Below are 16,977 nucleotides of genomic sequence, written 5' to 3' on the forward strand. Positions count from 1 at the left end.
CCAAAAGACACATTAACACCGGCCAGTAACCACTAGGCTGCACTCGCTGTTTTATAGAGTAAAATATTTTAGTTTCTAATGTGTTGACTTGATATATTTTTATAAAAAATTACAAAAATTTACCATTTAAGATACTTAAAAATACTCCAGGACACTCTTTAGCAAATAAAATTAAAACATAAACTTTTGAAGCCCAAAGCATATACTCCTATATAAGAAAAAAAAATTGATGTTCGTTTCAAAGTTCAAACCTTTTAGTATACATACACGATATTTACACTGCATTTACATGAAATCGACTGAAAGAAGCAATAACCGAATTTCAATGAAAAAGAAAAATACCGAAAGAAGGAAGCTAAAATACACAAATCGAATTATTACTATATTACTTCCCATGATTCTTATTATAAGAAAATATTCAGTTTTTAAGTTTACAGAATATTTGATGAATTTGGTTCATATTATACACTAAATTCATCAAATATTCTATAAATTTAATTTTTTTTTATAATAAGAACCGTAAGAAGTATGACTTTTATATTAACTTCATGTTGATTTCAGCTTGTCCAAGTTATACAATCTCTGCAAAATAGATAGATATACACAATATAAGATAAAATTTGTAATATAAGGAATTTAATTTTATGACCAATTGATTATATTAGGAAGATGAAATCAAGCTTACTAAAATACAGTGAATATCTTCAAGAAAAGGCACAAGCAGAGAACCCAATATCTGCATTTTATGGTTCAACATTTCACCGTCTTCATCTTCAGTCTTAAGGAGATTGATGAATGTTTTATTTTCTGGAACTAATTTTAGAGCCACCTGCATGCAATGCCAATTATGGAGCCGATTGTTACGGATCATAAAAAAGTGACATTGATATTTAATAATTTAGAGATTAATTTTTATAGAGTTTAATTAAAAATATAAGTTGCTTAGTGTTTGTTTACCAAAACTAAAAATCATTTAAAAAAAGTTGGTTATATAAAAAATGATTTTTAAGATAAACTACTAAAAAATCTTGTCATTTGAAACAAATTTAGATTATTTTCATATTCTCACTATGTTAAGAATTTGTAAGAAACGAATGAGAACTTTTAAAAAAATGATAATTATTTTTTAAAGTTTTGTAAAGTCATTGAAAACTTACACACACAAAGTGGAGTGACCGGGGTTCCAACCCTGGTCCTGACATCCAACATTAGCAATTTCGACATTTCTGCCAGTTGAACTAGGATTTGTGGACTAAAGTTTATTGTTTAATTTCTATATTTAGTGACATTTGTCATAATTTTCATTCTCTAATTGTTGTTGCTATATTATTCTAGTGAAGAGATCATGAATATGAACAGAAACATGCATGTACATTAATTAGGATGCAAAATCCATGTAATAGCATAAAAGTGATTGAAAATATGGAGGAAAAAAATATATATAATGAAGAAAACATGGTTATTACCCTTGATGCAGTTGATGAAATCCATCCATGCCACGGTTTTAATGTTACATCATAAGATTCTTCAACTATTTTGTCCATTTTCTTATCTGGATCTTTTGATAATATTTGTAACAATGACGAGGTGAAATCCAAGGTCCTGCAGAATAATAACTAAAATTAAAATAAATTTTTTTTTATAAGCGTAATTTTATCTATTGTAGTACTATATAGCCTATATGTCTCATTGAATATTTATTTTAATTAAAACTATAAATTGTAAAAAATAAAAAGTCTAAAAATTTTATAATTTTTTTTGTTAAAAAGTAACATGAGTAGACTATATAATTATTGGAACAACGACACAAATAGGTTTGAACATCTTCACTTAAAATATTTATTAGACATTAAAAATATGAGTCATCTCTCACATATATTTTTCATGCAACTTATTCATAGTTGATGTGAGTAAGAACTCACATTATAACGCAGTATAAGTATAACATTTTTTTATTGCTCAAGTATCCTATTAACTAGAAATTTTATCCATTTAGGTGAATATGTGAGAAATCATGATTACTGAATATAATAAACTAAAATGTGATTAGTATAATTTTAGAGTATAATTGAAATATTAAAAAATAATTAATATTTCATTTAAAACATAAGATGACACCTTTTTTTTAAAAAAAAAAATCTTTTATTAATAGTATGATATTTAATATATGTGACGGATTAAAGATTATTGAAGGGTTATATTACACCCAAGTAGTATTATTTTCACCTTGTGAGCCAAACAAAGGCTTTACTGCAGCTAGACCCCTTCTTTGCATTGCCTTCTGTTGCTTCTAATTTTAATATTTCAACCAAATTATTTGAAATCATTGTTGGATTTGATTCATGCATCAGTTCCAATCTCTGCGAACAAAAGGAATTAATTTAATACACAAATTATTATTTTTGAACAAATAATATACAACATAATCATTGGTAGTTGACCAATCATCAATACTATATAACTTAACTAATCGGTTTAATACAATCAAGCTCATAATATAATAGAAAGGTTCCCTTAATTATCCACCAAACAGAAAGGTTCCCTTAATTGGGTCGTTATTTGTTAATATTTCATCCATTCCATATTATAATTTAAGATTTTGTCAATGAATTAATATGAAAATAATTAATATCTTAATGTTCATTAATTAAATTGTATAATTTCCTATCATGTAAACTACTACTAATTAGAATTACAAATTACACATTAATAATGATTTGAGGTATAATTAACGATGAATTGGTCCAAGTGGTAAATGTTTTGATCCCCTTAAGCATGTGGTAAGAGTTCGATTCATGACTCATGCGTATGGAAAAAATTTGGTTGGGAGGGAAGAACCCACTTTGTATGCCCCACAATTTTCCCGACAGAGATTATTTATCGCTAACAATGGTGGAAACCTCGTATCAATATCATGGTAACAAAAAAGAGTTATTAATAAAGTATATAAATCCTAGCTTAAATGGCAGAAATGCTGAAATTGCTAGGTCGGGCCTCATGACCGGAGTTTGAATCCCGGTCTCTCTACTTTGTGTATGTGAGTTTTTAATGGTTTTGTCATTTCGTCTATCAATAAAAAATAAAAAATAAGGTAATAAATAGGAAGCTTAAAATGTTGGAGAGATTTTGTCAAAAACAAATGTTGTTTAGATATTACTAATATGTTTAGATATCACTAATTACCCGTATTTAATGTGGTGAGTTTTACAACTTGAATAGGAGAGAGAAATTCAAGTCTCACCTAAAATAAAGTTAGAGCCTAAAAATAGTAAAATATAATTAAGTAATAAGCTGAATTGTATTCTTTGTACCTTGATATTTTGGAACACATCTTGTCTCAAAACAGCCATTGTTGGCCCAATTTTATCTACAACACAATAACAATGTATCAATATCAATATTAATGTTATAACTCACATCAAACTTTGAGCATAAACATAATTAAAGATTTGAAGTAAGAAAACCTACCAAGAATTTGTAGAATCAAATAACATATAGAGAGAAAAGGCTTAATTGGAATATGAGCAACTTCATGATTTTCTCCACAAGGTTTAACTATTATCACCATAGAAAGCTCTTCAATGACACAACTTATTTCTGATTTCTTCTCCATTTCTCTCTTACCACTCTTCATATTTCACTTCCTAATTAATTTCTTCTTTCTCCACAACTATACTCTTTCTATATAAATACCACTAGCATATGGATATTTCCATCTTCAAATTTATCTAGTTTCTTCTTTAATGAGCAAGTCTTGCAACCTCAACTATTAATTAATTATTATTCTACGATTCTCTTATCAAGCTTCTTATGCTTAAACTCTTTATTTTATTTCATTAATTTTTTTGGTATGTGATAACTTTGTGCTTTGTCAATTCCTCCCTCTAAACTATAGATGGTGACCTATATATTTGACCTTTTAGTTATAATTTATTCTTATAATGTTTTTCTAAACATTATCTTAGTAAATAAAACATATGTAGGTCCCATATTGAAATTGACATGTCTAAAAGAATATAGGAGGAATCATTTTGCCATGTTGATGTAATTTTAGAGTTCACATTTCTTAGCACATCATGAATGAAGTCATACGTATTAAAATTGGCATTAAGAAGTTATATGTTGTTCTCTTTACTATGCAAATGGGGTAAGACATGCCACTCTTAATTTTGTCCATGGAAAACTTTTGTACTTATCCAAACTCTTTTTTCCCAAGAAAATCGGAAGTTTACCATGTTATTGTTAATTTTATAATTTGAATAGAGAATAACTCAATCCTATAAAATTAATAGGTCACTTAATTTAGGCGGGAATTCTTAATACACACCCAACATGTCCACTATCATACATTTATAGCGTGACTCGATAGGTCTGATAGCGGTGGTCTTGTAGTAAGTGGTCCAACTGATTTTGAATATTTTTTTATACCATTTTAGAATTTTAATGTGTGTCTAATTCAACATTATAAAATTAGCTTGTAAGATGAAATGTGTCTCTCTTTATAATTTTTATAAGGCAACATATATTTTTTATCTTGGGATTGGATATTTTTCAATAAAACCCGATTGCTAAGCTATGAAACAATCTCTTAACACACATTTTCACACGCATGTACATTTACATTTGGAGTATGACCTTAGTGCTTAGATAGAAGGTGATCGATCACACAAATCTTCAACACACTTTGATACCTTTTAAAATTTTGGATTTGAGTCTAACTTTATCGTTAGAATATTGATAATTAGTCAAACACTCCCATTAGTTAGTGAGCATTTTCATTTTCGACGACCAACCATTTGAATCACCGGGAACTCAACGTTTCAATGAAAATTTAGAAAATGCTTAGTATCCCGGTTATTCTCTCCCTCCCATGCGCATGCAGACCCGACAGGAAAAAGACAAAAAAAATTAGCCTTGGTCAATGGAGCCATTCAGAATGGCGCTACCCAAAGGCAATGGAGCCATTCAAAATGGCGCTACCCTTTCCCCCTGCTGCGTCCTCAGATTTTGTCTCTTGAGAGGTGTATTACGGGAAATAATTTTGAGAGGGGGGTATTACGGGAAATAAGAGGGGGGTAGGGGTATATTTTGGGAAAAAAATCCCATTTTCATACATAAATTTTGGTTTAGGCCAACAAGATTTGAACACAAATTTTTTATCAAATCTCAAGATGTTTTGAAACGATTCTTTCTTTTTGCACCTCCAGAGTCTCGCACGCACCTCCCGACTTTCCAATACTAACACTTTCGCAACACAAGTAAATAGTAAAAATTGAGGAAAAAATAACTCGCATTCTAGATAGCGAACCTTATAAAATCTAATATTTTTGTAACTTTTCTTTTTCCTTCGCCCCCTATTTTACAACATTATTTTTTGGCTTGGACATGCAACAACATTAAAAATCTTAAGGAGAGTTTGTTGTACATTTGAATTTCACAACGTTTGAGGAATTAGTCTCTGCAGTTACATACAGAAAATACCTTAATCTGATTTACGCCAAAAATAAATTGAGTCCTGGATCAAGTTAAACTCAAGTTGATTGGTGCAAATGGAATTTATTTCAACAAAAAAAAGGGAGTAAAATAAATTAACAAATAACTAGAAGTGACTTTGTTGCACTAAACTGAGTCAGGAGAGAGTAAGTAGAGAGTCTTTTCTTTGCTGGAGTCTCTCCTTTGACCCTGCACTGAAGAAAGTGGTCTGGCTTAGTCCATTGAAACTTTCAACTTGAAATCACAAAGTTTCTACATGCATTCACTTTTACAACTGAAGAAGAGGAGTTTCAAATTACACAAACGAAAATACTTTATTTATTTTCGGAAAAATGTTTTTAATTTATAATACCACCATTTTTTTTTAGTATGTTTAATAAGTGCCCTAAAAACACTATTTATTATTCTTTATAGGAAAATGCTAAACAGTGCCCCCGGGGCACTAGTTAAGGATGTAAAAATAGTAATTTGGCATTGGAATTTGTGCAGTCAACTTCTTGAAAGTTTAAAAAGTGTTATTTTCTTTTCAAAACTTTCTAATTTTGGTTTCCTTAACCAGTGCCCCGGGGGCACCGGTTAGCATGACCCTTCTTTATATTTTGCCCCAGTACTCCTAAGTTGTTTGTATTATTCTTTTTAGTTTTAATAATACTCGGAACTATCATGCATGTTAATTAAGTATAGACTTGAAGGGATCATGTCAACCGATAATACTCGGAATTAGCATGCATATATTAAAACTATATGCATGCTTAAAAAAGAAAATAAAACATCTAAGCCATCAATTATTTAAACCATTATTTCAATGATGGCATATATTTTTTTATCATGGAAACATTATAGCAATAGGATTTCATATAAATATTGACGCAGTTTTCATGCTGTATTTAATCAGAACCGTCTAATTTAATATTGTCTAGTTCAATATTAATATTATATTTTTGACTAAATTCAATATTAATAATTAAGATTAATTAGTTTGTACTAATTTTATTCGGATTTAATTTAAACCGACCAATTTAAAATAGATGGTTTGAATCTACTACTTATTATTTATTTGATTACTGCAGTGCATCCTGATCAAAATATTATCCTATCCGGCATACTCTCTCTCAAAAAAAAAGAAAGAGCATACCCCATTGAAGACGAGAGTGAGGTACAACAAAGCCATTTATGTCCACCGCCTTTCTCACGGAGCCGTACGTGGACTTTACCGCTCATACAGCTACCAGCCCGACAAGCAGTCAATCTCCCTCTAAAATGGAAGTATGGATGAATCGACATCAAACAGAGGTATTAGATTTTTTTCCAAGCAATAACAGGAGCCAAGCTTTTTTCACAAAAACATATGGGATACCATAAACGTTACCTAGTAAAATATAAGAAAACCAACTCAAGTAAATTTCATGCATAAGGACACAATCAAATAGCCCCCATGCCACATAGGCATAACTTTGTCAACTCATTTTATCTAGTAATTAATATATCCAAAATCCAGCAGCCAACTCCTCCATCATACGTTACATCATATATACATAGCTATGACATTGTCCTACTTAAAAAAAAGAAGAGAAAATTAATGCATAGACAAATTCAGACCACCAACTATTAATATAATTTACCGTAGTATAGGAGCCATGTTTTACCAATGTATGTTGCATTAAAATAATTCCTATTTACTATATTGACCACTTCTCCGTACATATTTCAATTTCATGTCAATATATAAATCACAATTCACAACATAAAGTTATATTCTCATTCTCATCATCATATTACATATATTTTCCCACAATATTTGTTCACAATTCAAATTCATTCAATATATCTTCTTCATTAGCAACATGAACTTTCCTAACAATATTGATGATGGAAGTTCACAAAAAAGAGAACTTCAACTACAAGGTCCTCGCCCTACACCTCTAAGGATAAACAAAAACTCTCATAAGATCAAGAAACCACCATTAGCCCCACAAGCCCAAATTCGTCAGCCGGTTATCATCTACACCGTATCTCCGAAGATAATCCATACTACGCCAAATGAATTCATGAGCCTTGTTCAACGTCTCACCGGTTCTTCCAATTCCTCGTCGAATATGGCATCAACGTCGAATAATTCTTTAAACGACATTAATACTAGTTGTGAGACGACAAAGCTGACCGTTGCATCATGTGCCGCAATAGAGAAGGTTAGAGAACCTAATCAAGAGATGAAAAAACAACATCAAAATGATGAGAATAGTGGTGATGAAAATACAAGTTTGTTTCACGGAATTTTCTCACAAGCATCACCGTTATTAGATCAGAACATGGCTAGGTTCATTAACAACTTGAGCCGGCCTGATCTATATGAAAATAGAAATTTGGAGAATAGTTTCGTCATGCAAAACCTTTCAAATTTCATTTCGATTTCACCTCAAACTCCATTGACAGACTTGTTCAATAATTTCTCTAATTAATCAATTTGATGTCTTTTTAATGTTGAAACTTATATTTATAGAAAAGAAAAAGGTAAGTCTAGTGGGAGTAGGTTCATGCTGATTAGAAAGGGGATTGAATGGAATTTTGTTACTATTCTTTGATGGATATCATGGATGCATAGCTAGTTTAAAAAATCACTTTTTTTTAAAGGCCAAATGTGTTACTGCTTTGATTTTTTTTACCCTTTATTTAATTTATTCAATATGTTTTAGTACATTTATTTATTTATTTATTTATTTAATATTGAGCTATTTATGCTCAATATTGTTATTTGACTTTTAGGGTCGAATTCATTTATAGCAAGTTCCTACAATGCATTTAATTCCTACTAGTATAGTTGATACATGGAGCTGCATATCTTCTTCCACAATTCTACATTTCTTATATATCAATTTGCAGAAAAAAAATCTCAATCATAAAATTCATATAATACTTGGAGACTGAAAAATAAAATAAACAAAACTACCTTTTCTTTGAAGCAAATAAGCAAAAAATTAAGCTCCAAACTTAATATTCATCCCGAGCAGCAATTGCTAACGAAGAAATTGTATTTTTTTCAAATTTGTTCATGTGATAATTTAGCAGACATTTTTATAACGTCTCTTCTAAGTAGAATTTTTAACAACTGATACAAAAAATTGGTGTTTGTCGTCTTAGAGAGAGTTGTATGTTATACTCTTTTTCCTTGACTGATCTTTTTCCCTTGAATTTTTTTTTCCAATAAGATTTTAATGAAGCATAATTATCTTTGATCGTTCACTTGCTTATTTACATCTTATAAATAAGACTTATGTTTTAATGTAAAGACACATGTAAAAAGAAAATACAAAGCTCTCATATTCTCTATTTCTATTCTCAAACTCGAAATAAACAATATATATAATTAACAAAAATGACATGCAAATCAGAAAATAAGAATGAAGTATCATCTTTTTCCCATTAAAATGAAGTGTCATTTTAGCAAACAAAATAAATGCATCAAATTGAGATTTTCTTTTGTCAGTCTACCCATTTTCTCACCCACTTTATGAATTTAGGTAACGGTTTAGATCCCACGTCCCCTCAGAAGCCTCGTGTGAAATTTTACGTTTTTTTTTTTCATCTACTACTTATGTAGCGGATGGTCATTTGACAGAAAAAAAAAGAAAAAAAAAAAGAAGCAAAAACAGACAAGAATGAAACATTATAAGACGTAACAGAAATATTATTACATATTACATTGTAATTCATTACATTCGACAATAAATATTATAATATAAATTAAAAAAAAAATACATTTGAAAGAAATAAAAAAAATTGATTAGTCATAGTGCCTGGGTAAAAAGACCACTTTTGGGGCAACCCCCTATAGCAAATCTAAGGTAGATGAAACTCCCATAACAACCTCTCCCACTTCCTCTTGGGGAAGAAATAAAAATGGGCAAATCCATTTTGATTAATCAAGATGATTTTAATAGGTTTCAAAAAGTCTCTTGTCGTTTAGTATAATGATTTTAATCGCCACCATCAAAGAACATGCATAAGATCATTATGACTAATCGAATATAACCATACCACTCCCAACTTTGGTGACTAAACAACACCAATAGATGCAATATTAGTAGCCGACGAAAGACTATGCAGTCATTTAATAACAAAAACTAAACAAATTAAACTAGCAAAGCAGAAAACATAAGTGTGAGAGGTGTGAGAAAATCTCATTTACTTTTCCAGGTAAGTATTGGTGCGATGCAGCTTACTTAGAATGCCAGGCCCACAGGTAACTCAAACCCAACAAATTCGCCGCATCCCTCCTTATTATGCATCACATCCCCCTTAAAGTGTTCAAAATTTTCTTTGGACCGTCTACACCTCAGCCCTACATATTATAAGCAACGTCTCTACCAACTAAGTGTGTCATCTTACTATACCTTTAATTAATTTCTATACAAAACCGTCAATTTTCAGATGTTATTAGATTTGTACTTTTGTAGTTTATTATATTTTCTTCTATTCAGTAAGGTTTAATATTATTATATTTATTGGAGGTTTTTTTTTGAGTTATCTAATACTAATGACAATCACTTTCTATTTTTGCATTATTATATTTATGCTATTAAAGTATATTATGTTAAAAAAATAAATTATTTTCTCACGTTTTACCTAAAGCCCATAAAATATCATTAACTAGGCTAATTTAGAGTCTTGCCATGCCATTATGTGATTCTAAAACTGTACTGTATATGTGAAGTATTAATGTTATTTAAAACTGTAACTGTGATTCTAGAACGTTCTTATCATAATTTTATTTTAAGCATCAATTTATGCTAGTTGACTTTTTGAAGTATTAATGTGATTCTAAAGGTTAAGGCACCTTCAATTTAGCAAGAAATCCCTGCCTATATAGGATTGCTGGTTGGTTGTTATATGATAACATATTTTATAGTGTGGCATTAGATGTTTTGGTGGGAGAAGCAGTTTACAAATGAATGTATAAACAATATATAATTGTCAATAAAAAATGTTCCGGCCATCCTATCATATTTTAATAATAAGATATTTCTTTGACAATGAGGATGAGTTTATATATAGTAGGGATGACAATGGATAAGGTATGGATAGAATACTACGCAGTTTGAAAAAAATACTCGTATTCATCCTCATACTCGCGTGGGTAATAATCTTTGTACCCGTCCTCATACCTTGTGGGTACCTAAGTATCGAGTACCTAAGTACCCATACTCGTACCTGTTACCCACATTTTTACTAAATATAAATCGTTCTATTATAAAATATTATATCGTTTTAATATAATTAATTTTTATTTAAAGAATTTAATGTTGACTTATAAAATTTATAAACAAAAATTTGATTAACATCATGTTAAAGTTCTTTTCTTTGTTGAAATATTCACATTGTATTTATATTATGTTATAAATAAACATTTTATTAAAAATATGTAATAGTTTAATGGTGTTGTATTTTTTTAAATTGATAAACATATGTTATTATATAATAATTAATATATATTGTGTGGGTATGAGGTGGGGTGGGTACTAAGGTATCCGTATCCACACCAATACCCGTTCATTTTTGCGGGTAATTATTCATACCCGTCCTCATACTCAAAATGCGGGTTTTTACCCTACTCATTATTAGTATTTTTGCGGGTGCCCACTGCATATGAGTCAAATTGTCATCCATATTGTATAGACTCTATTTTGGTCTTTGATATTTAATTTATGTGAGTTATTTTAACACTCAAACGAGAACAAATATATTATTGAATTCAGATTCCATTTACACGACTGTTTCAAAAGATGGTAACATACTATTACTAACAGGTGCAATAGTGTTCTTTGCTTTAACAAACTGCTTTTAGAAACTTCTTCTATATGAATTTTGCTAGAGTTTAATAAAGAGGCTGATGTTGAGTTCACCACTTCTTCGACATTAGCCTCTTTTGAATAAAAAATCAATTTATTTTTTTCTTAATATTTCTTCTGATAAATGAAGAGATCAAATTGTTCCTTGTTGGCCAAATCAATCAAATAGCCGCCGTTCAAAAAAAAAAAATCAATCAAATAGTCGCATGCCAAACCGTTAGCACTCTTATATACAATCTTTTTTCCACGGCGGAATTCTAGAAGAAAGCTATCTAACAAAGACTCCAAGTTTTCTGGCAAAGCCAAAATAATTTCCAACCATCAAAAAAATTACCATTTTTTTTAACATTGTCTGTGACCGTAACAAGACAATTATAAAGTCGGTTAGCTAGACACTCCATGAGTCATGTAGAGGGACATGAGTAAACCTTGATGCGATTTGTCCATCCTACAAGGCAGGATTAATATTTGTAGACTCCTTGATGAAGTATGATTGTAAAATGCATGACCATACTAAAATGAGTCAAAATGAAATATTAATCTGATTTGTTGTTACTAATTGGGTATCAAAGAATATATTATTGAATTATAGAAGAGTGACACATATTATGACTTGATAAAAAATATTATTTTTATTAAAAATTATAAAATTCTTCTCTTTAAAAATATTTGAGACATCCATATGATCATTAAGTATTGACTAAATTTTTTATAACCATCTTGATCTGATAGAGAAGTTTTGAAAGGACACGTGAAAATTGAGATCAACGGACGCAATTGGTTATGAAAAATGCAAAGATATATACGATTGGTGCCTAATTACAGGATTGTGCCTAATAACAACAATATTGAACCCCTTCTTTCGGTGAAGCATACATCAAACATACATTTTATGATGTTGATGTTCTCCTAATCCAACACAAATTTAGTCAACTACTCTTCGAGTTTAACACATCTAAACAAATAGATAAATCAGCTGCTTTATTACCAAATGCAAACCTTTCAAGTATGAGTACTACTAAAATGATGAAGTATGCGTACCAAATATGTCCATTGTACCATACTTATGCATCATATAGTTATCGACGGAGTTGGATTTTCCACAATTACAGTGGGATTGATCTGTAATTGATCTGAGATATCCGATCTCTAATTAGCGGTTGAGATAGTTTTACTTAGTAAAATTGTATTTTAAATCTGAATATTTCGATCTCAAATCAACGATCATGATTGATTACAACATAAAACTAAGTAATTATTTGACAGCAGTAAATCCAAATCTGTTACCGACTTATGTTTATAAACTTTTTTAATCTTCACCACTATCAAGTTGATAAAGATAAAAAAGTACCATTCGCATGCAGTAACTTATTAGTGTTGTGTTCGAAGTCCGCATATGTGATTCATCACACTAACAACTCTCGTGATGTTAGGTTGGAAGTGTATTAGTACTATTTTGATTATCACAAATTAAATAAATCTAAAGCATTGAAATCCCACTAATTAATGTCAAAAAAGCACTTGATTCAAAGAAGAATAAATTAACAAAACTAATTTTTTTGACATGAAATAATTAAATGAATTATACTACAGGCTACTCTATATTGTAGTTGTAGGACATAGGGAACCTACGCATGTGTAACCAAGCTCAAGACAAACCTCATGAGGTAACCTCTCAATGTTGTCTATCAATCTACACTTCTCTTTCCTCACTCAAATCCTTATAAGCACAACCATAGAAAGTTTTGTCCATAAAAGCTAGAAACAAAGGAAAAAGGAGAAGAAACAAAGGTATGGCTTAAATTTAAGGTTCTTAGTTAATGTTCTCCTTAAGTTTTTGTGTTTGTCACATGAAAAACTTATGTATAGAGGCTTTAATGTTTTTCTTATTGCTTCATTGATGTGGTTACTTCACATGCCCCCTCCTATTCTTGTGGCAAAAGTTATCTTTAGCCTTTGGATGTTATTGACTAGGAAAAGGGTTTCTATCTTTCTTCAAGTTCATGTTAAGTGATCACATAAGAAATAAGTTTATACTATAGTTCATGGTTTTATAAGGATATTTTTGTAATTTTGATAGTTTATACTCTAGACAAAAAATTGGCCTATGATTTAGTAAGGGAAGTTTTTATACAAACTCTTGTTACTTGAAAATACTTGTTTTATCTTGTCCAATAACCAATTTCTAAATTAAACAGAGTACAAAATCATTGTCCAATCCACTTCTCTTTTTTATTTTAGTATCAACACGATGCTGACACTTATGATTACACTGGATTATGTCATTTTCTCAAATTATTATCGATGTCGACGTGTTAATGTTCGTATCGTATTCGATGTCCGTGTCTGTACATGTTCTTCATAGTTATTTATCTATTTGCTTTTGAGCCAAGTCTTCTATTCTAATAAAGTTTCAAAGTTTGGTATACATCTTTTTGATTGTTCTCCCTAGGGAAACAAACAAAAAGTAGGTGAACAGGAAAAAAGCTAGTAATAAGCTTATTTTCAATTTTCCATGCCAAACAAGTGCTGCTTATTTTGACCACAAAGTCACTTTACTAAATAGCTGTTTATTTTTTCATCCTTTAATGTCAAAAGCTAAGAAAATAACACCAATATATCTAGTTACATACATAAGGTACATAATATAATTCTATTACATGCTTCTCACCAAATTTTCTTTGTTATTTCAGCATTGAAAACACATCATATAGACATATACTTCAAAATCTCTCTATTCAATCTACAAAAATGAAAAACAAAATGGCCCTTTTGTTCCTTTATTCAACAACTTTCATGATTGGAGCAATGTTCTTATTTTCTGTTGAAGCTGAACCAGTAGCAGATAAACAAGCTTTACTTGATTTCCTTCACAATATGAACCATTCCACACATCTCAATTGGAACAAGAATTCTTCTGTATGCAAAAAATGGAATAGAGTTATCTGCAACAAAGAACAATCAAGAGTTATATCTCTTCAACTACAAAGTGTTGGATTGAATGGTTCAATTCCACCAAACACACTTAGTAGACTCTCAGCACTTCAAAATTTGAGTCTTGCATCAAATACTATAACTGGTTTTTTTCCTTCTAGTTTCAATAAGCTGAAAAATTTGACTTTTGTTTCTATACAATTTAACAAGTTTTATGGTTCATTGCCATTAGATTTTTCTGTTTGGAAGAATCTAACTTTTGTTGATTTTTCTAACAATGGTTTTAATGGTAGCATCCCTTTATCAGTTTCAAATTTGACTCATCTTAGTTCTTTGATTCTAGCTAATAACACTCTTTCTGGTGAAATTCCTGATATTAATATTCCTAGTCTCAAAGATCTTAATTTGGAAAACAATAATCTTAGTGGTTTTGTTCCTAAATCACTTTCTAGATTTCCAAGTTTGTCTTTTTCAGGTAACAATCTTACATATGTTGATGTAAATGTTTCTTATCCTACAAATGTTCATAAAAAAAGGAAGAAAAATAAAGGACTTAAAGAACCGGCATTATTAGGTATCATAATCGGTGGTTCGGTGTTAGGATTTTTATTCATAGGAGTTTTCTTGATTGTATGTTACTATGAGAAACGCGGCAAAGATGGACAAATTATTAAGTCTCAGAAGAGTAAAGAAGTTTTTTCAGAGAAAAAAGAAGCTTCTGATAGTCTAGAACGAAACAAAATCGTTTTCTTTGAAGGTTGTAATCTTGTATTTGACTTAGAAGATTTGTTGAGAGCTTCTGCTGAGGTGCTTGGGAAAGGAACATTTGGTACTGTATATAAGGCTTCTTTAGAGGATGCAACAACGGTCGCGGTTAAGAGGTTAAAGGAGGTTATGGTTGGGAAGCGCGAATTCGAACAGCAGATGGAGATTGTGGGAAGGATTAGGCATGAGAATGTGGTTTCATTAAGGGCTTATTACTATTCAAAGGAGGAGAAACTTATGGTTTATGATTATTATGAACAAGGCAGTGTCTCAGCAATGTTACATGGTACGCTGTTTTTAACACTTTCTCCTATCTAATAACTATCGTTGAAAAACATTAAAGATACTTCAATATGTTACCAATCGTTAGTTGTTCCAGTGGTGATTACTGATTGGCGCTGGACTTGGTAGGGAGGATCACGGTTCAATCTCCCGCAACTGCGAATATTGAATTATTGAGCTTCATATATGATATATCGGCTTAAAATTTTTGTTACGTCGCTTATTTTTTACTTGAGCATGTCATTTTTTATTTACAATGTGTCTTCCAATTCACGATTTTAATCTCGATTTTAATCATGCACCACTATATATGCAGGCAAAAGAGGGGCAGAGAGGATTCCTTTAAATTGGGAAAGTAGGTTGAAAATAGCAATTGGTGTAGCAAGAGGCATTGCTCACATCCATGAAGAAAAACTAATCCATGGAAACATAAAAGCTTCAAACATCTTCCTCAACTCTAAAGGATATGGTTGTATATCTGACATTGGTCTAGCAACAATGATAATAAGTCCAATATCACCAAGAGCAAGAGGATACCTTGCATCGGAAGTAACCGAAACTCGAAAAGCAACGTATGCATCCGATGTCTATAGTTTCGGTGTCTTATTACTTGAACTTTTAACTGGAAAATCTCCCTTACATGGAGGTGAGGAAGTTGTTCATTTGGTTAGATGGGTGAATTCTGTGGTTAGAGAAGAGTGGACTTCTGAAGTGTTTGATTTGGAATTATTGAGATATCCTAATATAGAAGAAATGGTTGAGATGTTACAAATTGGTATGGCTTGTGTTGTGAGGTTACAAGATGATAGACCAAAAATGGATGAAGTTGTGACAATGGTTGAGGAAATTCATAGGGGTAATAGTGGAAATAGACCTTCATCTGAATTTAGGTCAGAATGTTCTACTCCAACTCCTCATGTGATTGAGACACCAACTTCTCTAGATTGAGATTTTTTTTTCCTATAATCATTTATATGCACGAAGTAATTAATCCTAGTTGAAAAATTTATTCAGCACACAGAATGAATTTTTCTCTTCCAACAAAGTTTTCTATATAGGCAAGAGTCAGAAATCAAACCTCTGATCACTTGTTTAAGGTGTCTGAATTTTCACTGTTATATTTATAGTTGTTATAAATATGTAATTTAGTGATGGTTGTTAACACTTGCTTAAGATTCTTTTGTTTATTTAGTCAATGGTTGTTAAACATGTAAGTATGTAACATATAGTTACTCAATTAATTTGAATTTTTTACTTAATAGTAGAAATGATGTTTGAGCTAGATGTGTTAAGTAAACCAAATGTAAGTACTTTCAAGTTGGGTCCCTTAATTTGGTATTATTTGGTCAAGGGAATCTTCTTTTGAGCCATGATTGGGGGGTTTGGGCTCCACAATTGTCTTCTCCCTAGAGGATCACACTTTTAATTAGTCAAAATTAAGTGAATGAAAATAATGTAGAGTTTATTTTGTTTAATTTCAGTTTCCATTACATAAGCATGCAGTGCCATGCACAAGTATATTACTAATTTATTAAAAAAAATAAAATTAAAAGCATCATGTGTTTATTTAGACAAGTGTGTACTTTGTTGATATGCAAATTATAGAGGTCGAAGATTTTTGTGCTTGAATTTTTGGTCACGGGTCTGAAGTACGAAT

The 16,977-nt window shown here is 30.6% G+C and overlaps 3 protein-coding genes across 4 annotated transcripts; 2 read left to right on the top strand and 1 right to left on the bottom strand.

Moving 5' to 3' along the window:
* Nucleotides 1-184: 184 nt before the first annotated feature.
* On the bottom strand, nucleotides 185-3,854 carry LOC123920813 (glycolipid transfer protein 2-like). Its single transcript, XM_045973135.1, has 6 exons — nucleotides 3,469-3,854; nucleotides 3,312-3,367; nucleotides 2,227-2,360; nucleotides 1,467-1,602; nucleotides 686-829; nucleotides 185-582 (listed from the first exon to the last, which is right to left on the bottom strand). Exons 1-6 carry the CDS (start codon nucleotides 3,632-3,634, stop codon nucleotides 547-549), a joined length of 672 nt encoding a protein of 223 aa, XP_045829091.1. The 5' UTR covers nucleotides 3,635-3,854; the 3' UTR covers nucleotides 185-546.
* A 3,353-nt stretch (nucleotides 3,855-7,207) lies between these two features.
* Nucleotides 7,208-8,076, top strand: LOC123898604 (nuclear speckle RNA-binding protein B-like). The gene has a single exon (XM_045949602.1). The coding sequence runs from the start codon at nucleotides 7,338-7,340 to the stop codon at nucleotides 7,950-7,952; it is 615 nt and encodes a 204-aa protein (XP_045805558.1). The 5' UTR covers nucleotides 7,208-7,337; the 3' UTR covers nucleotides 7,953-8,076.
* A 4,671-nt stretch (nucleotides 8,077-12,747) lies between these two features.
* Nucleotides 12,748-16,557, top strand: LOC123902327 (probable inactive receptor kinase At4g23740). 2 transcript variants are annotated; one of them, XM_045952017.1, is made up of 3 exons: nucleotides 12,748-13,130; nucleotides 14,033-15,324; nucleotides 15,637-16,557. In XM_045952017.1, exons 2-3 carry the CDS (start codon nucleotides 14,091-14,093, stop codon nucleotides 16,266-16,268), a joined length of 1,866 nt encoding a protein of 621 aa, XP_045807973.1. In that variant the 5' UTR covers nucleotides 12,748-13,130; nucleotides 14,033-14,090; the 3' UTR covers nucleotides 16,269-16,557. The 2 variants fall into 2 exon arrangements, with proteins under 2 accessions (XP_045807973.1, XP_045807974.1); XM_045952018.1 differs by having other exon boundaries at nucleotides 12,760-15,324.
* Nucleotides 16,558-16,977: the final 420 nt, after the last annotated feature.

This window comes from Trifolium pratense, linkage group LG1 (assembly GCF_020283565.1).
Source record: "Trifolium pratense cultivar HEN17-A07 linkage group LG1, ARS_RC_1.1, whole genome shotgun sequence".
Taxonomy (NCBI): domain Eukaryota; kingdom Viridiplantae; phylum Streptophyta; class Magnoliopsida; order Fabales; family Fabaceae; genus Trifolium; species Trifolium pratense.

Coding starts and splice junctions, on each gene's coding strand:
- LOC123920813 (XM_045973135.1), bottom strand. CDS start 3,634: ATGAAGAGTGGTAAGAGAGAAATGGAGAAGAAATCAGAAATAAGTTGT. Junction 3,368..3,468: donor TTTGATTCTACAAATTCTTG/GTAGGTTTTCTT, acceptor ATTGTGTTGTAG/ATAAAATTGGGCCAACAATG. Junction 2,361..3,311: donor ATGTGTTCCAAAATATCAAG/GTACAAAGAATA, acceptor TTTTGTTCGCAG/AGATTGGAACTGATGCATGA.
- LOC123898604 (XM_045949602.1), top strand. CDS start 7,338: ATGAACTTTCCTAACAATATTGATGATGGAAGTTCACAAAAAAGAGAA.
- LOC123902327 (XM_045952017.1), top strand. CDS start 14,091: ATGAAAAACAAAATGGCCCTTTTGTTCCTTTATTCAACAACTTTCATG. Junction 15,325..15,636: donor TGTCTCAGCAATGTTACATG/GTACGCTGTTTT, acceptor CTATATATGCAG/GCAAAAGAGGGGCAGAGAGG.